The sequence below is a fragment of the Pelmatolapia mariae genome, linkage group LG16_19 (assembly GCF_036321145.2).
Source record: "Pelmatolapia mariae isolate MD_Pm_ZW linkage group LG16_19, Pm_UMD_F_2, whole genome shotgun sequence".
In the NCBI taxonomy this organism is placed as follows: domain Eukaryota; kingdom Metazoa; phylum Chordata; class Actinopteri; order Cichliformes; family Cichlidae; genus Pelmatolapia; species Pelmatolapia mariae.
Window position 1 is genome coordinate 16,140,442 of NC_086241.1, and position 23,269 is coordinate 16,163,710.

Consider the following 23,269-nt stretch of genomic DNA (forward strand, 5'->3'; position numbering starts at 1 on the left):
TGTCAGGCTCGCCCTGGCTCGTGTGATAATAATCCCATCATCACTAATAGAGTGCTGCCCCTCGGCTCTTCTGTTGTGTAGACTGAAATCTTTTGTGATTTATTCTGAACAGCATTCGGTGTCACTTCCCCAAACTCTTATTTCTCTCAACCTAACTCTGACTTCTCTCATTATTACTTGGTATGTAATGAGTATAAAAATTGATTATTGCTAGTAATTGCTTTTTTTGATTTGTTTTCTCGCCTCCTTTTTGATGATGATGTCCACTAGTTTGAAACAGTTTGGCATTCACACTGGCAACCCCTGGCCACCATACAAGGAGAGGACTCCTCTGCACCCATGTTACAAAGGTCTAATAAGGCTGTTGCACTGCAAGACGCTGCACATTGTGATATTCACTCTACTTTACAAGGTGAGTCTTTCACCCACTACCAGTGCCATATAAAACAGCCATATCCATCGTCTCTCTTTGCAGTTTGTAGTATGACTTTGTTTGCAACTGGTGCTGAAAATTGGCGCATCACCAAATAAACATCTTCATAGTATCGATCAGGCAAGATATATTTAAGAATACAAATTCACTGACAGATGGTCAGTTGAGGGCTTGGTATCAGTAATGAGAGGCTGATCTATGGATGCATAATAACTTAAAAAAAGCAAACACATTGACAGCTAAACCTTGTGTTATTTGTTCTCTGGGGTAAGCTAATGGTTTGATCATGTTCTAGATCTGGATGGATCATCAGAACATGTCTGAACACGTGCTGTGCATGGTGCTGTACCTGATTGAACTGGGTTTGGACAACCAGATTCAAGACAACAAGGAGGATGAGGTAAGATAATTTGCTTGGTTTAACTTGTAACCACTTTCCTCACTGTCTAGGCCCCTAGTGCCAACCAGTTTTTCACTGAGTCATTGTCGTCGTCTTCTTCCTTTTTTTTTTGTTTAGGAGCCTTGCATTGAGGAGCACTGTCATGACAGCTGGTTCCCAGGCACCAATCTCCTCTCCAATCTGCACCATGTCATCAACTTTGTCAGGGTGCGGGTTCCTGAGACCGCTCCAGAGGTAAAGAGAGAGGCACCTCCCAGCACCAGCACCGAAGCTTCTTCTTATGGCCAGGTAAGTGGAAACTCGGTGACAGGCCGTGCTTCTTTACATTAACTTTAAATTAATTTGAGTTACATTCCTATTTCCACCCTCTGTGCTAAGCTAACTGCCAGCTTGCATCATATCTATGGAAAAGGAATGAGAAAGCAAGAGTTTTTGCTAAAAACATTACTGCTTTAAAATGTGTTTAATAAGTAAATAAAATTACCCATCAGATGCTGTATTCAGAATATATCTTACCTCACCACTAGGGGTGATCCTACATGGAACTAAATGCTCTTAATAAAGAGTTTGTTATTAAGATAAAAAAATAAAAAATAAATAGGGTTGATAAATTAAATAAAAAAAAATTTAAAAAGTAGCTGAGAGACACTTAAAGAAGGGAAGAGAAGTGTTTACCTTGTGGATGGGGTTTTGGATGGTCTGGATAGTTTTTGGCTTGTTGCCACTATAGAGATTTATTCTCTAAAAACCTTGTCTTCCTAAATAGGAATCACAGCAGATTTTGACTGATTGTAGTGATCTATTAGTCTGGAAGTGAGGGTGTAACTCTTCTTTTAGCTCTGTCCTGTCAAACATGTGGTTTATTTATCATCTTGCATTACTGGTTGCTTCATGCACCACTTTCATATCATCATTACTTTACTCGTTCCACAGAACTCCAGGCGTCTTTCAGGAAATTGGAGAGAGGTAGCTGTTTGTACTCATTTCTATGAAAAGACTAATGCTCGAATGAAACAATCAGCTGCATTAGCCTTTGTTTTATCTCTACTTTGAAAGACTTCTCTTGTATGTGTTTCTTTGATGCATTTCAAAGGAGGTCTGTCTTGTTGTGTTATGGTGTGTGTATGTGTGTGTAATGCTATGCTTCAGCAGTTCCCCTCCCTCTTGACTGCTGAAACTAATTACGTGTGTAATGCAGGTTTGGGGTAAACGCTTTTTAACCGCATGTCAGAATGATTGATGTTCCCTTGACTGGGCTGTATGATGTATGTTTATTTAACAGTGCAGCTCAGGTGCTTTTTTTTTTTTTTGTCAGGTCAGGTCAGGGCAATCCTTCAGATGGCTTGTATTTGAATTTTCGTTAGGAGTCTGGTTGTCCCAGCACTATCAGCTGCAGTGTTCATAAAATGTCAGCTGAAATAATGAACATTTTATTTGACTTTTACGTGCACCTTCCCGTCTGAATATGGTAATGACACCCACCTACAATCCATCAAAGTCGACCAGACTATTAGTTATATTAATATTTGGAAATGGTCTAGGTGCTCCATAAAAAAAATTGTGAAATTTGAAGAGCTATGTCATGTTTCTCTTTATTGTGAGCTTCACGTGTGATATGTAATATTTATTCATGTGTGTTCTTCTAGATTCCTGTACTTTAATTGATAAATAATGGATTATGGTTCTTGATGTAATGGTGTCTCACTATATTGGCCAAATATTTCATCTTTTTGTAAAGAAATGTTTGTCTTCAATGCTTTCTTAGAACCTTCGCGAAGCTCAGGTGTTCAGTCTCGTGGCAGAACGTAGGAGGAAGTTCCAGGAGATAATCAACCGCAGCACCACCGAAGCCACGCAGGCTGTCAGGCCCAAGAGCTCCTCGACACGCTGGGTTCCGCCAGGCACGCCCCCGCAGCTGGTCACAGAGATCCTGGAGATCCGTGAAAGCATGCTGTCCCTCCTCATCAAGCTCCACCAAAAGATGTCGTCTAAGCAGAACTCTCTTTCGGCATCTTGGCTAGAGGACATCGAGTCGAACCGCCTCGCTCACGGAGATGGCATAACAGCCATTGAACGTATCCTCACCAAGGCAGCCACGCGCAGCTGCCAAATCAAGCGTAGCATCCAGGACATTTGTGGAAAGGTGTGTCCACCAGTACCACCAAAGAAGAACAGTCCCACTGACAAGAAAGCCATGGACAAAGAAGAAAGGTAATTATAACTTCACAGATTTTCATTTACACACCTCCATGCTACATCATTAACTTTATTCTTAATTTTTTTTTGTTATGTTTTTATGATATTGCATTCAATAATTGATCTTTATCGAACCTTTTGAAGTCATGGTATTGTTATCATTTATAAGACATGTGAGTGTAAATAAAGAGATCTTTAATATTTAATCTAATTATCTTGACTAGAGGTCCAGATGTGCAAGATGCAGATACACTTTAATGTGTGCTTTAATGTAATGATTTCATATGTTCTTATTCGATATAAATCCACATAAATAGTGGCTCTATTGCTGCTGACTTTGTACATCTTGTACTTGAATGGAAATGCACTCCATTGACTGTGTGAAAAGTTAAAATGTGCAGGATTTTCCTTTTCACCACACATTCACCCACTAGTCCTCTCCTTCCCCTACTTTAATGATGATGGAACGGCTTATAGCGATTTGATAACCGTCTGCTTTTGGGGTTGGTTGGCTTCACCCCACAGCTAAAATTAAAGTTACAGCCTCTTCTGTTCCCATGAACTAGATCAGTTTCCGTCACACAGCAATATAGGCAGTGGCAGTGAGAACTAAGAAGGCCATTCTTCAGTCTGGTTGTCAGTACCCCTCAAGCCATCAGTGAAACTATTGAGCTGTGACACTGCTGTCAGCATTTGTTTATGTCCGCTTATTAGGGACTTAATTTACAGTCAGCTCTCGCCTTTGTATGCACTGGTGAAAACTAAACCCACCAGATTAGCTTAATAATCAGCCTTTCCAAATTTTAAAATGCAGCCTTGTTGAAATCAGAAACATCCTGTGTGTGTGAAAATAGCCCCTGTTACATGCACATGCTATGGGTGATCAAGCAAGCTCTGCACAACAGGCATACTTTTTCCCAGAATACTGAGGGATCACTTATTCGAAGGGGAAAGCTAATAATAAATCCTCTTAAAAGGAAAAAAAAATCACCATATTATGCAACACTTTCCATCAGTTCAAGAAATTGCTGTTTCTCTAAATGAGGGACAGTCATTTATCACAGGACTAATTGTATCACCCTCAAAACAATCTGATTGGGGGAATTAAAGCAAATTCTTTCAGTAGTTGATTAGATTATATGAAAATATAGACACATGGCATTTATTTGGTTATGATCTCAGTGACCTATCAAACAAACTACTTCATATCTACCTAAAAATTTCTGTTTTTCTTTCTTTCAGGCGTCAGAGGGCTAGAGAGAGACAGCAGAAACTGCTTGCTGAATTTGCCTCCAGGCAGAAGAGTTTCATGGAAACAGCCATGGATGTCGGTAAGAAAAGGCTGACTGATCGTCTTTTTTGCCAGCTTATGTATATTTTAGAGTTTCTGAGCTTAAAAATCTAAATCTAAAATATGATATGTAGCTAAAGTCTGTTTGCAGAAAAGCAGCAGCAGTAGCGCCAGCTTCATGATCATTGCTTGCAGGCGTGTGACAGTTATGAAATGAAAACTGCAAAAAAACCAATGCAAACATGTGCAATATCATATCACAGTATCACAGTCATACATTTCTCACCATGTGGCGGCATAACCCAATCACAGCTGTTCCCTGCAGTTTGAAGTTTTATGAGTTTGGACAAATAACACCACGTTAAAATGCAGATATACAATGAATTCAAATTTGTGGTACTGCAAAAATTTAAGAGCTTGCCCCTCAAAGTTGATTATCAGGCATTGCTTGGAAATACTTCAGATTTAGGGCAAGTGACATTATTCAAGAAGAAATTATATGCAAAGGGTGATGTGTTTCTGCATCGCAAAGTAGCACAATTACTTAGTCACCTAAAAACACACCACATCTACAGTGTAAATAATACTGTACTATTAATTGGTCCTAAATTAATAATCAATACAGAATTTATGAATTAGATATTAAGGATCTACATGAGTCAATCTAGAATTAAAAGCAGTAAAGACAGAATAAATCCATAGATAAGCTGTGGCACGTTTTCCATGGCGCTTGGATCAACCTTCATCTCCAAGTACTTAAACTGTGAAAAATGTGAAGTATTGATTAGTATTGTCTGCTGTACTTTGTCAGAAGTTATTAGTAAATAAGAAAACGAGTCATTGCATTTTTTTTCTTAAACGTCCTTATTTTACCCTTAATATCTCATATTTTTGTGCAGTACTGCAGGAGGGAAAGACCTTTTAAAAATCATAAAACACATATTACCACTTTCTGTTTCAAGGACATTTTGCCACCGTAGCCCTTGAAGCACTGTTAGCTAAAATAAACTCATCATTGCTGTATGTTTTTCACTGGGGCAAGGTGACAGTGGGCCGAGTCCGTGCGTACAGTCTCTGCAGGCCTTTCAGGAGAAATTGCGAGTAGGGTGATCCTGTGGGAGTGTGGGTGGCTGCTGGCTGTGAGGGCACATAAGATCAAAGCACTAATGGTAGACTGGACTCCCAGGGCCCCCCTCTGACACAGCATGGTTAGCAAATGAATAATGGCCGGTGTGTTCAGAAGGACTGTTCTGATGTCTTTCTAAGCACTCACTGCCGAGCCAGAACACCAGCTGCAGCCTCAGTGCTGGATTTTCACAACATAACATGAGTATTTCCATTATGTTGGTGACAATATCGGCACAAAGAAAATTATTATTATTATTATTGTTATTATTATGATTATTGTTTATTCAGTCTCCTCCTTACTCTGTTAAATAGACCCGTCTGTGAAATGCTGTATCTGTACCAGAAATACTCTGGATCATTCAGAGTCAACTTAGTGCTGTTTTTTTTTTTGTTGTTTTTTTTTTTGGGAAAAAGATCTTGCAGCTGAAATATTAAATGTTACGTTTTAATTCACCACACATCAAATTCCTGTTTCCTCTTCTGTATTGCTGGAAGCAGAAATATCAAAGATGGCATCTTTAATTAAGCCAAATGGATGCAATTCTATGTAGATGTTATTAAGATAGTTTGTTAACTAGGATCTTTTTAGTAATATGTTGCAGTAGGACGGCAGCACAGTGATGGGGCGGTTAGCACCGTTTCCTCACAGCAAGATGGTCATGGGGTTTTAAGTGTCTGGTTCTCTCCATGTTGTCCTGCTTCCTCTCCCAGTCCAAAGACATACCTGGCATGAAGTTAATTGGAGGATATGAGTTGGCCATAGTTGTGAATCTGAGTGCGAATGGTTGCCTGTCCCTCTGAGTTGGCCCGGTGATAGACTGGCGACCTATCCAAGGTGTACCCTGCCTCTCGCCCTATGCCAACTGGGGTAGACTCCTGCTCCCCCTCCCGCAACCCTAAATTGGATAAGGAGAGGAAATGGATGGATGGATGTTGCAGTGGTTTAGCTGTCATGGTTTTTGATTTGGGGTCTATTTTATAGTTTGAGTCTAACCTTTTCTAAGAACTAGACGCCAACCTTAACATGCAATATTTTTAGGAGGGTGCCACAAATTCATGCTGTTGCTGGTGTGCTAGCCGTCTTGCTTTTTGTGTGTGTCTGTGTGTACACACGCACGTACGTTTATGGCTCTATGTACTCAGATGGCCTGAGGGTACAACTGTAGCACTGACGTCTAATGCAAACAACTTTCATTTCCTCAGGAACACGGTGACCTCTCCTGCGAACATGTTTTCCCAAAAAGCAATAAATCAATTTGTAACACAGCTCGACATTTCCGCGATGTTTATTGCTCAAATTGAACACAGTTTTTAACATTTAAAATGAATTTCACATCAGTAATTTCTAGCACTGTGCCATACTGACATGTGAGGAGTAGTAGAAAACAAATCCCATTTTAAGTTCCCATTATTTTTAAAACCCCACTGTGTATGCAGGAAGAGCACTGGGGGACATGCTTTTATTGAAATCAGTACAGATGTTTCCATTACAAGTAATATCAGAATGAGAGTGATATCATGCGTTTCGCTTTTTGCTTTCCTTCCAGCACTCACAAGCTAGCATGCCATCCCAGTGTCATCTGATAATACTCCAGAAAGCTTCTTTTGATGTCAGGCTTTTTTTGTCTTTGAGTGTCAAATAAATGTTCAATGACACTGAGGTGGGAGATTGTGAAGGATAGTCTGTAATAGTCAGCAGCACTTCTCGGTCTTCTTTGGTTTTCAAGTAGTTTTTGTGAAGCCTTTATGTGTTTGAGTTCATTATCCTGCTGTAGTATGAATCCTTTTCCACAGAGATGAAAACCAGAAGGTATGTCAGGTCTCTTAAAAAATCAAGAGGTACTTCTCTTCTGGAGGGTGTAGTCAATTTGTCCAGGCCACTCCAAGCGTTTGGCCCTGTTTTCCCTTACAAAATGAGGTTTAGAGACACTACTAGATAGTGGTACTACTTTATCTTGTGAAGTTTATTTGCTCTGATAGATCACGCTTTGGATCTGTGGAAGGGATACAACCAACTGACCCTTGACAAAGGCACTGACATGGTCAAACATGTCTTCTTTTTTTAAATTATTTAAAACCAGCATACTTTTTTTCGTTTATATTTTTTTACTGTGATAGTTTATTGGGATAGGAATAAAGTTTTTACACTTCAGCCATAAAAGGCTGATGGAGTATTGTCGTCGCTCCGCTGGACAAGTGGACGGCGTGGACACCTAAGTTTGTGTATGTGATAACTCGAGAATGAGGCAACATAGGTCAAATCTCAGTGAGCAGGCCTCAAGGTCAGAGTAAGTTTTCTGAAAATCTTGTGAATATGGTAACTTGAGAACAAGATGACATAGGATTTTGAAATCAGTACCATAGGTATATCTACTAGGAGGCTGAGGGGTAGCATCGATGGTTGCCAGTATTTTTAAATGTGGTTTGATTTATTTTTTTTTTTTGGAGCCCAGTGTACAAATTTTATCACCCTGTTTCCTTTCTGAGCTCTTGTTGTTTTATATTCCAGTACTAGGAAGTGAAATTAAATTTTTTACTCTTTACTGGAAGAGTAATGTTGCTTAATAGAGTTTTTTTTTTTCTACCTGAGTGGCTTGCAGTGACCTCGCTTTATTAAACTATTAAACTGTTGATTTGATTTCTGGTCTACCTCCAAGTGTTTTTGATGTTATGTTGTTTTGTTTTGTTTTTTATATTCTGAATGTTCCCAGAATTCCTTTTTCTAGCTTTTAGTCATTGTTTGTTTCAATTTGTGTATTTGTATTTTTTTAATCAATATACTTTTTTCAACACTGTTACATTAAATTTTGCATGAAATGTTTGTCTTTTTGTCTTTACTGTGGCAGAATCCCCTGACACTGAAGCAGCCATGGACTTAGGAGCATCTGAAGTGATGGAGTCCGAGATCCTTTATGACTGCGTTATCTGTGGCCAGAGTGGACCTTCCACTGAGGACCGACCCACTGGCCTAGTAGTTCTCCTCCAAGCCTCTTCAGGTAATTCATTTGCCAGCAATTTCATCTTCCAACATGAAAAGCTCAAATTAATGGAAAGAACTTATTCACCTTTTTATCCCTACACTGCAAGTTTAAAAAGCAGTCTCTGCTGACTATCTGATCTTTAAAAATAAATCACTTGACACCTTTGATCTGCCATAACTTGTGTTTTTCCGTTTTAGGTAAATGTGAGGAAGGAAGACTTATCCCAGTAAAACTATGTTAGATGATAAATTTGTCATGTTGTAAATGGTTTAGAAGCTCAGTGGATCACCTATATCATTACTGTCTTCAGTGACTGGACACCATCAAACTTTAAGTTGAAAAAAAATCTGTATTTCTGCTTAATTTTAATATATTTTCAGAAATCTAAGTCTTAAGTGTAAAAGTCAAAATAATAATTTATTGGTCTGAAAAATAATTGACAAATTATTGTGAATAATCCTAGTTAGCAGCCTGGATAATGTCTGCCCACTGCCACAGAGTGCAACTTTTCTCACTGGAACATCTCATCCCACATGCCGTGTCTTATTCATGAAATGTTCATCATATTAACTTAAAATCATTGTGGCTGACGGTTGTTTCTGTGTTGTAGTGCTCGGGCACCGCTGCAAAAGCACAGAGCCTAAAAATCTGCCGACGAGCGACGAGGAACACGTTTACCCAGTAGACACGTGCGGCGCGGCTAATGATGTCAGGCTCACACTCATGCAACGGTTCTTCAAAGATGTACGTGATTCACAGAAAATACTGATGCCTATACACAGAAGATTAAAAAGTCACAGATCACTATTGTGGATATGGATTTGTCTTTGTAAAATAGCCTCTTACTGAGATCTATTTTAAATGTATGTCACTAAAGTGAGAATCTACACCTGTTCTTCGGTGTTGAAGCTGTAAGCTTAAATTTGTCTAAAATGTTATTTATAGGCCTCTGTGACATTATGTGTATTATTCTCTAAACAGTGATCACTCTGAGTATTGAATATAATAAATCCACAGATAAACATTTGCTTCATAACACTAAGTAACACAAACTTATTTACATTTGTTTTATTCAGTTTGTTAAACGTTTACTTCTCAGCACCTTACAATAAAATACATTTTCCTGAAAGACAGGAGCCTGAAGATGTATTTGCATACTCTAATGGATGTTTTTTTTCTCTTCTGATTTCTGCAGAGTTCTTGTCTGCAGTCAGTGTCAATAGGTTGGGATGGTGGCGTCTATGTCCAGACCTGTGGACACACTTTGCATATAGATTGCCATAAGTCCTACATGGAGTCTCTGAGGGTGAGGATAAGCCTGACCTTATGGAATAAATGTTTAGCTTTATTGGTCAACTATGTCAGTTGGTTAATCATTCAGACCATTACTCATGTTTAAATATCAAGAGTCTCTGTTTCCTATTTGTCTGATTTTTTTTATTTTTTATTTATTTATTTTTTTTAACCATGTATAATTAGAAATTAAAAATATATGATGATGTTTGGAGCTAGAGCCTTATATGTTTAGACCTTTCAGCTGAAAATTCTCTTAACTTTTGAGTTTAGATTCCATACTGTAGGTCACATTTGATGGGTTTATTTTCCCCACTCCCAGAATGACCAGGTCCTCCAGGGTTTCTCCGTTGACAAGGGTGAGTTTACATGCCCGCTGTGTCGACAGTTTGCCAATAGTGTCCTCCCCTGTCGCCCTGGGAGGGGCACAGAAGCCGGTACCTGGCACACACCCACAAACAAGAAGACGTCTGTTCTCGTAAAAGAGGTGGAAGAACTTCAGGAGAAACCTGGCCTTTTCCCAGTGAGTTTGATGATTAAACCAGACAGCATGTCTTTAAATCTGTACTCTGCATTTAGCTAGTGACCACATTGGCAGTGATATTAATGACTGAAAACAGTACTTTAGATTGTAGCGTTGATGGAGATTGAAACAGGGCGGTTCTTTTTCATAGAGACTGTTCTCTCCTTTTTTTTGCTTAAGCTAGATTGATGCCATTTTAACTCTAAAAATTTCTCAAATGCCAGTGTTTTATGGTCTTTTTCAACTTTTTGTTTGCACGTGACCCGTGCACCAGACCTTTTCAGCTTTCAGATTACCACAAATAGACTTGAAATATCTGTCCAATTTGTTATTACCAAAAAAAAAAAAATTAAATACAAGCAAATGGACATTTTCTTTGAATCTTTGCAATGCATTTGTCCCATTTATCATGTAGTTTCACTGGTCCAGCCCACAGATCAAAGTGGGCTGTATGTGGCCCATGATGCAAAATGAGTTTGTAACCACTGCTTTAGGTTAATCGGTACTTTGACTTAACTTATTGTTGTTTTTGGTCTTAATCTCCAGACGGAGTCTAATTTGAGTAAAGAGATGGAGTTAGTAATCAAAGACATCAAGAACACCACCCAGAAGAAGTACATGGACTATGGCAGGAACCCTGGCTCCCCTGACAATGATTTCCTCTTCATGTATTCAGTGGCAAGGTAAGAACCAACTTATAGGTACTTACAGTTACCAACTCTGTGACTGTGCATTGGAAAAACCTCAATTTTTGGAAACGTTCAGAGCAAAAATACATGGAAAGGTTAAATGTGATTAATAAATTCAGAAATTAGGGGAAATAGGGGCTTGGAGCTGTGGAAGGGATAAGATGATAATCTGTTAAACTAGTTTCTTTTTTGTGGAAAATGATACAGCCCACTTTCATTCAGATCAGAAGCATTAGCTTTAACTTCTGTTTGTGAACTAGTAGTCTCTTTAACCTGCTCTGCAGCCTTGAAGGATGCTGCAGGGGGTCATGAGAGTATTCAGTTTACAAGTGACTGTGATTGTGTCTTGTTACGTTTTTGTTCTGTGTGACATTAATAAACAAAATTCTTCTGAACCCTTTTGTCTACATCAAACAGACCTTTTACCTTATGGCAGATTGCACTTGAGTATAAGGAGCTTTGTGAGAACTCAGCCCTTCAATACCTGAGCAGTTTTTCCTGTATAGAGGAATTCTTGGCACCCTGAATACGTTTTTTTTAAATATATATATATATATATATATATATATATATATATAGGTATATATATATAGGTATATATATATAGGTATATATATATATATATATATATATATATATATAGGTATATATATATATATATATATATAGGTATATATATATATATATAGGTATATATATATATATATAGGTATATATATATATATATATATATATATATATAGGTATATATATATAGGTATATTTGGTGTCCTTCTAGCCTTTATGGATTCTTTTTGATTCACTGCATTCCTTCATGGAGCTCCTCTTTCTCCACAAACTCACACAGTTTTACACACTTGAACACTCCGCTGACTGTTGGCTGCAGCGCTTTAGATACCTTTCCGCTCTTTCTTTTGTCGGTTAATGTCAGATCTTCAACTTGAATAGCAATGATCCTTCATGCAAACAGACAGTAGAATCCTCTCTTTAGTGTGAACAAAGTCTTCTCTAGTTTTTTACTCCTGAAAGGCTTCTGAATAACTGATACTGAAATTCAGTACTGGAGTTTGTAAGTTGTACAGCAAAAATTTGGACCGAAATGCATAGTTACTTGAGTTGTTTCTCTTTGTGCTTCTCATTGTTGGTCTTAAAAGTGTTTTCCAGACCAGTATAAGCAGCTTTGTCACGATAGTCTGCAGTAAAATAATACTCACTCTTACTCCCTTCCTACTGATTATGTCTGATTGAGGATACAGTGATTACACACTCTGAATGCATCTTTCAGGTGTTTCTTCTCGCCAAGTTATGGCAAGCTTGCCAAGTCAGTCTCTTTTCTGCTTGTCTTGGGATTAACTAGCAGTGTGCAGTATTAATTGCATCAACCGTTAGCCACAAAATATACTGGAATGGCTGAAAAGTCAAAATTACACAGTCCTTTCTCTGGGTTTTTTTGTATGTTCTCAGCAGACTGGTCACAGGTAAGAGAAATGACTGCCCTCCAGTTCACCTTGGGGTCTCTGACTCCACCCCACTCCCATTCCAAAAACTTTGCCCTTTTTGAAGCGTAACCACCGAGGCCTTTTGCCCACCCAATGCTGTGGTTCCCTCAGCCCTCCGCGCTGAACAGAATGATCCCTTGAGTGTGTCTGGGTGCCTGTTGGCTCTCTGAAGTTCAATGAACAGCGCAAATTGCCTGAGGAGTGGAAAATTCCTCTGTCACAGGGGTGCTCTTATCAGCAAAAGCCAGATGGAGCTTCACCGTGGCTGCATTATCTATGTGAAATTGCTTTTTCTCCCAGGAAACCCGAGGATTTGCCCCCCTCCTCATTGGCCCACAGGAAGAAATGGCCAGTGGTAGGCTGAAAACAGGCCCAGATCAGTCTTATTTTAGCGATGCCTATCTGTTTTTACCATCTATGTACTTTTTACCTATTTTTTTTTCAGTGTTTTAGTTCTCTGTGTGAAATAGCATGAATTAAAATTCAGAAGGAAAAATGTGTCGATATGCATGAGAAATATGTATTGGGGATTATGCACGAACTGTAGTCGGAAAGGCTTTTATGCTAATGGTTTAGCTTGTGCAAAATCAGTCTTGGAAAGCTGTCACTTATTTGATATGGAATTGCAGCTGCAAAACAGGCGCATTAAATAGCAAATGGCTTGACTAGGCAGCATCCTTCATCTTCCTAATCAAATTGGTAAAAGAGCCAGGCCATGTAACCAAAAGCTGAATATGTTGATCCTCAGCCATTTTTGCCAACACACACACACACACACACACACACACACACACCCCTTCCCTCACAGACATTCGTGCTCTCTGCTGTTGTCCTGTAAGGAAGTTGGCTTTTTTTTCTTCTTAAGTGGCAAATGTCTCAGTTTATACAATTGGGCAGTATTAACACCAATTAATAAACATGCATTTTACGTGAAATAAGTTTGCTAGGTCAAAAGTAAAAGATTCTTGAATGGATGATCCATGTAAGCTATGATGCTGTTGATGCTGCTGCTCGAAGAACAGAGCCAGCTGTGTAGACGGGCCTGGAAACCTATTCTGTCGTATTGATGCAAACTTGGTGCTTTTTATAATGTTTAATTGAGTCTTAACACTGAAGAAATCTGCTTTAGCTCTGGTATATGCATACAGTATAGTACCTTTATGTCTGCTGCCAACTTGGTTCAGTCTCTGTTTAAAAGGAGATTTTTAATCTTAGACTTTCACCTGAATATATGCAAGGGAGATGTATATGTATTTTTCTGCATGTCTAGTGTGTTTCACATGTGTACCAGCTGAATTGTCTAATATGTGTACCTCCTGTCTGCTAATGCTCATGTCTCTGTCACCTCAGGACAAACCTGGAGTTGGAACTTGTGCATCGAGGAGGAAACTTGTGTTCTGGAGGAGCCAGTGCAGCTGCCAAACGCTCATGTCTCAGTGAGTAGCTTCTCCCTCACTTGCTCCTTTTTTTATATTTTAATTAATTTTCGACACATTGTATTGGGTCCTATATTCCATATCATGTGTGACACTTGTGGCTTGATACTACTGCCTCTTTTAAATGTTAAAAGAATTACAATTTAACGAAATTCAAATGAACAATTCTTCTTCTCTTTGCCCCCCCCCCCCCCCCCCCCCCCCCCAAAAAAAATCTTGATTTATTTTAATATTAACTATCTGCATCTCCTATCAAACATACAGCAAGACATGTGTTTATAAGAAAATGTTTTCTCAGAAAAAAAGGGCCACAACATCAAAAAAGTTCAAAAACAAATCAATTAAAAGGATAGAATGAAGCCAAAATGACATGGGTCACAACAAACAAGTATTTCTGTTAGATCTGAGGCTCCCAAAATGTTCAAAAATGGTCCCCAGGCTGGTTGAATCTCCTCTAAAGCATGACATGAAAGTTAAAACCACAGTGTAACCAAAAGTTCTCAGTTAAGGGGATTTTTTTTTATTACACACACTGGATAGCAAAAACCCCTATCACTGAAAGCAGACTACTCCTGGGTGAACCAAGGCCAATACAACAAACGATAATGGCTGTATTTCAAGGAACAGTATACATAATTTTTTTTGTGTAGTTTAATGCTTCATCACGTTTTTATTATCAGATTTAGGCTATGTACTAGTCTATGTTAACAGTTCATTTTCCCCAGTAATGATCACGTATAGTTTTATTTCTGAAACTGACACAGAAACCATGATACAAACTACAATATCATATCAAACAGTTGTTGAAGCAGACTAGAAATCCGATTGATGCGCAGACATTCGCCTTTAACTTAATGAGTTTCAGAAAAGTGTTGTATTAACTGTTTAGGAATGCAGTTATTTTTACACATTTTGCTTTTTTCTTTCTTTTTTTTTTTAAACCCCCTCTAACGAAAATCAGTTGATGAGCTTAATGTAGTTTTTGGAAAATTGTCTCTCATATGTCGTGTTTACAGTGTAAGACAAAGTTGATGCAGGAATAGAATAAAATGTAAATCTTTGGTGGCGCAATAACAGCTTCTGAAATGTGTTTTGAGGTTTAATATCAGTTACAATGACATGTGTTACTACAGGTGGATGTATCCTATTCTCCATCAGCTGTAATAAATTGTCTGACTTGCAGTCAAACCCATTCTTGGATTTGACTTTTATTGCTGAGGGGAAAAAAAACCAACCCAACAACAAAGGGACGATTAGAAATGGCAGGAAAGGATAGATGGTGTCCCAGGTGAGCAGTTGGAGCAGTCGGGGTAAATGAAGCTGACAAATGGGTCAAGTGCTGACTTGGTTGATTGTGTCACAGCTGACAAGGGCATATGTCTAGGGCAGGAGGAAAACTGTGATCTTAGCTGAATCTCAAAGGAAAATCAGAACATTGCATTGAATTATCAGTTCTTAGAAGATAAATTAATCTCAGATGTAATCAGTTGTAAAATATAAATGAATAAAGGATGGATTATTGCAATAGGAAGTGTGAATGGTGAGTCTGGAAAGAGTTAAGGTTGTCGTGTAGCCTACACGCCATTCTCCATTTGTTTAATTGTTCTGTCAAAGTTGCGGCTGCTGCAGTGAAATGGCCTGTCATCCCTGAGTGGCTGAAAAGAGATTTCACACCAGAGGTTTGCCATTTTTGAGCTACATTAACCATGTAGCCATGCTGACAGCCAAATTTACTCAGTTGCAGTACATTAGTGCTCATTCTTCTTAGGGAAATGGATTTAAAGGGAAAACAGCCGACGTTGGCTAACTGTGAGAGCCCATGGGGGTTTTCCTAAGCTTGTTTCCCAGTAGGCGTTTGGTCTTTTCAAATGACGAGGATACGATTGACCACAGAAGCAAGCGCTCTTCAATTCCCCTGAGATGAGCTAAATCAAATCTACAAAGTCCAGGCTTGAAAGTGGCATCAGTTCTGGGTTTATTAAACTGCAAACATTTGAATTAATCTTGGGGACTACATGGCTCCTACTGTGCAGCGACATTAAAGGCGAATCGTGCTGACCTCAGTTGTTGGTCTTCTAGTACATGGTGAGTGTCAGCGGTGATATTTGTGTTCTTTGATTGTGTGTGGCTGATGTGATTTTTTTTTTTTTTTTTTTTTTTCTTCACGAAGACCACTGTGCAGTGAGATGTGAGTATGCAGCAGTATTCCCTCAGTGAAAGTCTGTGCTGACGGTTTTAAAGATCTTTTTCAAAACGTGGTTATGGTTTAATAAATCTCATGTCTGACTGGATTTTAGCTGCTTTGGTTTCCGGCTTTGGTTTTAAGGGTTTACCCGCTGTCCATCTGTCTGCCCATCTCCTTAACTGCTTATCCATTTCAGCATCCCGGTTCTCTCCAGGTACTCTGGCTTTAAAGCCAAAAGTCAGTACTAATTATCATTCACAGAAAACGGGGGAAATCAAAATGAAGGTGGGGAGTAGGGTTGAGTAAAGGGTTAGGAGTGAGAGACAAGAAGACTAAAAGAGTACAGCAATTAGCTGATGGAGCACCGAAGTTTTAATTACATTAGTATATGGGATTTTAATTTCTGTGATCTAGCATAAGAAACAACAATCGTCATTTGAGTCATCTCTCCTCCATTTCTTTCCTCTGCCGGGTTAATTCCTGGTAAGAGGTGAGTGGTGGTGAGGGATGAGAGGAAATGGGCTCTAGTGAAGACAAATGGGATTCAATTGAGGACTGAAAGACGCTTTGCTTTTTTTATGCTGTGCCTGTTTTTTACCTGTGGGGGGCAGTGTTGCTCCAAGTATAGGTGGCACGCACAAAAGTCAAATTTGCAGTGGTGATTATTTGAAGCACTTTGCTGCATTACAGCACGATAATTCATTGTCAGCCAGAATCCAACAAGATTCATGTTGGTCATTAGAAATGTTAAACAGAAAGGTGTTGCATATATGTCTGTACCTCACAGTGAGACTATATAAAACTTGGTGGTTTATTGGAACTAGCATCATTTACTTAGTTTTAATTTTGAGGTTGAGGTTAGATTTAAGAAAGCCTGATTAATTTGTGCCAGTACTCCACTTTGAAATATTATAACTAAATTCTAAATAGTCGGACAGTTCCCTGCTTTTTGTGTCTCGGCATACATTTTGGCACTCGAAAGGAGTCCAGACAAAAACAGTTGAGGCTCTGAGGTGTCCTGCTATTAAAAGCATGCGTATAAAAATGCAAAACTGTGTGCACAGGAGGTCTGTCTTCATGTTCCATTAGTTTCACAATGAACAGGTGCAGCCCGACTGAAGAGTTTGCTCAAGGCTATCGAAATAGAGTGAGTCCATCTGGCCTGGCCTGGTTTTATCTGAGCCGAGCATTAGCCTACAGTCAGCCTGAGTCAAGTGCTTTCATCGTTTGATCTATGTTAAACGCTGCCGTGACAATAGACACAGAGATGAACCTCATAATAATGGTGTGTTTTGTCTTTGCCTCTTTCAGATCAGCTGTTTCACGTGTTGGCCATGCACATGCGTCTGTACAGCATCGATTCAGCCTACAACCCCTGGACGAAGTTGACTCAGATTGTACAAATTAAAGAGGCAGAGTGAGTGACGTAAAGCCTTAAGTACCTCTGCTAATAGGAAATCTATAAATCTTTTCATATGTTGCTCATACCTTCTAGGCTTTACTGGTTCTCACACAGCTCTGCCCCCACCCATCGACATAAACATGCAATCAGAGTGCCACTTTGTCCTCTCTCTAAACGCCACCATTTCCTCCTGCCCCCAGCCGCTTTTCCTCCACACAAAGAGGTGCTAAAAACAGAAAAGGGACCATGCTTGGTTTCCATAGATACCAATAATTGGTACATCTAGCAAATTACCGGGCACTCCACAGAGAGCGAAACGACCCTTTCGAATTCACTGTACTGAGAAACAACGCCATCACACCACAGCGCGCCTCGCCTTTCAGCTCTCCACCTAGCTTTGCACTCATTCACGCACGTCTTTCTCTGCCTTGAGCACTACTTTACATTTGAACATCTTAAAAATATGAATTTTCTTGCATGCTGTAAAAAAAAGAAATTAATTTTTAAAAAGTGCTTGCAAGCATTAAACAATACAGTACAAGTCTTTGCAACCTTTCCTCCCTGTTAGTGTTGTAAGACAGCTTTTACACCTGTTACTGTTTAAGTGCTCGCAGCCATACAGCACTCTCAGTGGACCCATTTGCCGTTTAAAAATACTTTGTTAGGGTTTTGGAAGGAGCAGTGTCATTGACACCCTTAGGCAGTAAACCCGATATAGTCTGGTTAAATAGGGCAGAGAGAGATGTTTCTACATAGATGCAAAACATTTCTCTCACCTTATTGTTTATGATAGAAACAAGAGTATTCCAGTAAAATTTGTTCGAAGGGACTGAAGGTTGAAAGCTCTCTTTTCTAAGGCTTTCTTCAAGTGCACAAAGGAATTAACTGGCGAGTGGTTTGGTAATGGAAGGTATTATTCTTTAAGTGCAGTTCCTCTAGTGCAAAACCCTCAAGGCCTTTCAAGAGTAGAGCGGAGATGGGGACCTCGCTAAATTGTCAACAGAACAAAAGATATTTAAATGGAGATGTCATGGCACACAAATTGAATATGTAACTAAGGTTGCATTAAAGATACAAGGAACGCCTTTTCAAGCCTTGTATTAAGTCAGCACATTTACACAGCAGGACCTTTGTTCTCATACCTTTTAAAGTCCTTTCCACATATTCAATAAATAACATTGCTCCCTTATCTACCTGCTTATATAGATGGCTTTTTGCAAGTCAGACAAAGACATTACACAGAGATGTTCCTTATTTATTAAAATATGGCAGGATGTTTACAGGCAGAGAAGGTCTAAAATTTGCATGATATTTCTGCCACGGGTTGGTCTTGAAATATATTTCACTGTCAAAGCTTAGAAACCTCCGTAAGCACAAATCAAGCTCATCTCCACTTCTAATTGTAAAACCAACAATTCTGACATCTGTTTGAAAAAGTGTTTGAAAAAGAGTCCAGCTGTCCTGTATATACAGGTAGCTATACACAAATGTCAATCAGCAAGAAGTGACAGGTTTTATTATTGTATATGTCTGAAAGACGCATGCAAAACTGCTACAGCTAAGCCGTTTGCATAAATTTGGCATTTCTTTTTAATTTGATGAAGGGATACTTGTGCTTTGTCCAGTATGTGCTTTCCAGGGTTTCCCAGATATTTGACTTGAGGTTAAACTTAAGCTTTTTTTTTTTTTTTGTTTTGCAGTTCCTTTGATGAAGAGAGGCCTGAGGTACCCATGCTGTTTCGAGACGTCCCGTCGCTCCTGATTATCTTTGTGTTAACGATGCCCCAGCCTCTGCGTAAAGGTACAGTAACTCTCTCTGCATCATGGCACTACAAGACAGCAGGGGCTTTCTCAGTGGATGCACCACAAGGGCAGCCCCATTATCAGTCGTAATCCAGACTGAGGAGAAAATGAGAAGCCTTTTGCTTGCCTTATCTCGGCTGCTGTTGCTGCTTTGGCTGTGTGTGGGGGGGATCGGGAAGACATGACCCTGACTATGGGAGTGCTCTCACCTCCTTTGTGGTGCCCTTCATTTCTGCATCTGCCCCATCTTACTTCTAAACTGTGAAGAGCCACCTTAGAGACCTAAGTGGAAGACTGATTAATGGTCGTGTTAGCTTGACTTGTAGCAGGAATCATTAGTGAGTTTTGGAACATGAACAAGGCAGATTTAACAGAAGGAATAGCTCATAAGTGGAAATGGCTGCATTTTAGTTAATTGGATATATTTTTGTTTTAAGGATTGCCATATTAGTCTCAAGATGGTGCCGCTTACTAGCACATGGTACACCACTGAGAACTGAAGATATATAAGGATTATTTCAATGTTCTGGAAGATGGAGAATATACATTTTAATTTTAGAGTGGTGAGAGATGCTCGTGAATTAACATGCACATGCATTTTCAGGTGGATTCCTTTATGGGAAATGGAAAGAGCAAGACATTTTCTGTCTCCGAGAGGTCCTCTGCATGTGATTCCTATAATGGGAAAAGCCCAGTTTTCAAAATTCTATGCATAATTGTGTGTAGTGACACTTGTTACAGTGACCAGGACAGAAGCTGCCAGCATCCCCTTTTTCTGCAGAAAACAAATTGCACTCTTTGTTGCTCTTTTCAGTCACCAAGTTAAATACCTTTCAGGCTACATTTTACAGCTGAAACACTCTGCTAATTACTTTGCAACACAATGCCCCTGTGAATAACAGCCGTCCTCCTCCAGCGAGCGTGTTTGACGAGAGAAGATCTTCATGAATTCAAAGTGGTACAATGCTCACAGTGTCACCTTTTGTCCTTTTTTTTCTTTTTTGTAGAGCACTTTACCTGCGTGGTGAAAATGTTGTACAACCTGCAGTTCACTCAGGCTCTGGCTGCACTGTCAACAAAGTTCAGCTCAGAGGAAAGGCAGGCCTGGAGCACATCTGGAGCACTCAAGAAGGTAAAAATGAAATCGTATTAGTGTCGTTGTACTATTCTATTCCCCCCTCTCCTTCGCACAGAGTGGTGGCTGCAGGAGGAGACAGAACTACTTGAGTTTGTGACCTTTCTGCTAGTGATGCAGTACACTGCCCATTTCTTATTTTGTATTGATATTTATTCTCTGGCATTGTGTTTATTTTTGGCCTTTTACTTGAATTTCTTTATTTGCTTTGTTTTTTCCCCCCCTTTCTCCTTTGCCTCTCATGCAGTTTGCCTCCTCCTCTCTAGTCGGTGAATCAGCAGTCATTATGTCAGACTTTAGGCCACAAATAGATGGTCGTACCGCAGAGATAATGACGAGCACTAATGACTTCACAAACCTTAAAGTGCTGCTGAAACTGTTGTCACTGTTTTGTGGTTTTCCAAGACTTAACACTATCATTGGGTCCAAATGACATCTCCTACTTGTTGAACGACTAGAATCCTGATTGTTTGCGAGCACCAGCTTCCAGCACTGTAAATCATTGCGTGTGAGTCGCTGTTCAGCTGTTTTAGGCCCTGCAGTTTCAATTATGTGAATTCCACAATCGACAGTATCAATCTTCATTATCTGGAAAAGCGGTGTTGCTGGAGAGTGCTGCATTAATTGGCAATCTGTCTTCAGTCTATTACCATTGTGTTAGTGAGTGGCTGGTTTGAATGTCAAAAGACGAATAGCTGAAACCCTCCTCTTTGGGGTGTTGTCATCCATAATGGAAGTATGGATTTGTATCTTCCCCCTACACAGTCATGAGCAGTGGAGCGAGGGCATTCACGGGCTTCCATTTTTAAATCCACAACGAGAACAGCAGCTACGCTATTGTAATTAAATTGAATTTATTTTTTTTTATTTTTTTTAAAAGATGCAGCATGAAGAAATATCACAGCCTTAAGGAAGGAAATCGGTAGACTTGAAATTCCTCCACTATAAATCTATGACAAAGGACAGCAGACGAGATAAGGTGGCTGTTTTATATTCCGCCACCTTCAGCTTGATAAATGCTCGCAGCTTTTGCTCTGTATAACATACGAGCCAAACCGGTTGAATTTTTATCAGAACACACATTCAGTAATGTCTCTACTGCTTATCAGATGTTATATTTTAGAATTATTCTGTGTTAGTCATTATATTCTATAGTGCAGCACATTGTATGCACAACAGAAGGACTGTGGAGAATTTGCTAGAAGTATATAGAGGGATTTTTTTTCTCTTTTTTTTACATTGAGAAATATGCTGGTTTAATAGTAGCCATTTCTAATTTAAAACAGTTTTGTAAATGTGCAGCACGGTGGTCTGGGAGTGAACCAGAGAGCATGGATGATTGTCTGTCTCTGTGTTAGTACATCCTGGACGTGTCCAGTCTATGCCTCTCGTCCCATCATAGCTGGGATAGCCTCCAACCCCATCATAACCCTGAATTGGATAAGATGAAGCTTCTTTTAACGTATTTGAGCTCTTCACTTTCTTAGAAATGATCACACAAGTTTCCAATACAGTCATTAAACAGTCTTTAACCTGACAGCCTCTCTGTGATGTACAGATATGCCTCTGTGACTATAGTTCTTGTGTAAATCTAATTGAGCATTTCCAGTCATCAGAGTGAGTTTGATTCAAGCTACCAACTCTTCCTTGGTACACATGAGAAAGGACAGCTTCCCAGCCTGATTTATTCACTGTGTGGAAAACAGTTTAGGCCAGCTCCTGTTGACCCTCCAAGAAGTTTGTGTCAGATTAAATGGAGAGTTTTGGCCTTTTTAATGTTTGTCTGCATTTTTATTGTCTTCTTCTGGCCAAAATTCTTGAGAAGATAGTTTTGCTTCAACTCCAGGCGTACCTGGATGAGAATAACATTAATGATAAATTCCAATCGGCCTTCAAACCACATCATAGCACTGAGACAGCGCTGCTCCGAGTCCTTAATGACCTTCTACTAATCGCTGATAATGGACGCTCCGCGGTCCTAGTGCTATTGGATTTATCCTCGGCATTCGACATGGTTGATCATAACATCCTATTGGCGAGACTTGAGCATACTGTAGGCATCAAGGGTGTTGCCCTGGATTGGTTTAAATCATACCTCTCCAATCGGCTCTCCTCGGTTAACCTGGGCACTTGCTCTTCCTCCACTGTACCTGCCTGCTGTGGTGTCCCACAGGGATCTGTGCTAGGCCCTACTCTGTTCTCATTGTACATGCTTCCTTTAAGCGCTATCTTTGAGAAATATCACATCGCTTTTCATTATTATGCCGATGACATTCAGATCTACTTTGAGTTAAATGATGACCTAGCTCTGTCCTTGAATTGTTTTCGAGAGTGCATGTGCGAGGTCAAGCAATGGCTCCTGGCAAATACTCTTATCCTTAATGATAAGAAAACGGAAATTGTGGTCTTTGGCAGTAATGTTCTTCGTGCCCAACTTCGTGATGCTCTTGGTTTTCTCACTAGTTCCTTTCCTGATACTGCGAGGAATCTGGGTGTGTTACTTGACAGCTCGTTTAAACTTGATAAACAAGTGTCTGCTGTTGTTAGATCCAGTTTTTACCAACTCCGCCTTATTTCTAAGGCCAGGCAGTATATCCCGCATAAAGACCTGGAAAAGCTCATCCATGCCTTTGTGAGTTCAAGGCTGGATTACTGCAATTCACTCTATTTTGGTCTCCACTCTGCTCTCCTTCATAGATTGCAGACTGTCCAAAATGCTGCAGCACGCATTCTAACCAAAACTAGGAAGTTTGCCCACATCACTCCCGTCCTAGCTGATTTGCACTGGCTGCCTGTGAAATACCGTATCCAATTTAAAATTCTGCTGATTACCTTTAAAATCACTAATAATACAGCACCGAGCTATCTTAAGGAA

The 23,269-nt window shown here is 39.6% G+C and overlaps 1 protein-coding gene across 2 annotated transcripts in view; it reads left to right on the forward strand.

Moving 5' to 3' along the window:
- The window catches only part of ubr3 (ubiquitin protein ligase E3 component n-recognin 3), a 40,288-nt gene that overhangs the window by 12,440 nt on the left and 4,579 nt on the right, over positions 1-23,269 (forward strand). The window contains exons 20-34 of one of the 2 annotated variants that reach the window (XM_063497430.1): positions 271-412; positions 729-833; positions 951-1,121; positions 1,767-1,799; positions 2,599-3,044; positions 4,272-4,360; positions 8,295-8,444; positions 9,040-9,173; positions 9,625-9,735; positions 10,045-10,245; positions 10,792-10,928; positions 13,784-13,869; positions 17,366-17,471; positions 19,157-19,257; positions 20,267-20,391. In XM_063497430.1, the coding sequence (XP_063353500.1) occupies positions 271-412; positions 729-833; positions 951-1,121; positions 1,767-1,799; positions 2,599-3,044; positions 4,272-4,360; positions 8,295-8,444; positions 9,040-9,173; positions 9,625-9,735; positions 10,045-10,245; positions 10,792-10,928; positions 13,784-13,869; positions 17,366-17,471; positions 19,157-19,257; positions 20,267-20,391 (2,137 nt within the window). The remainder of the gene's footprint in view (positions 1-270; positions 413-728; positions 834-950; positions 1,122-1,766; positions 1,800-2,598; positions 3,045-4,271; positions 4,361-8,294; positions 8,445-9,039; positions 9,174-9,624; positions 9,736-10,044; positions 10,246-10,791; positions 10,929-13,783; positions 13,870-17,365; positions 17,472-19,156; positions 19,258-20,266; positions 20,392-23,269) is intronic. The other variant, XM_063497431.1, reaches the window with a different exon arrangement.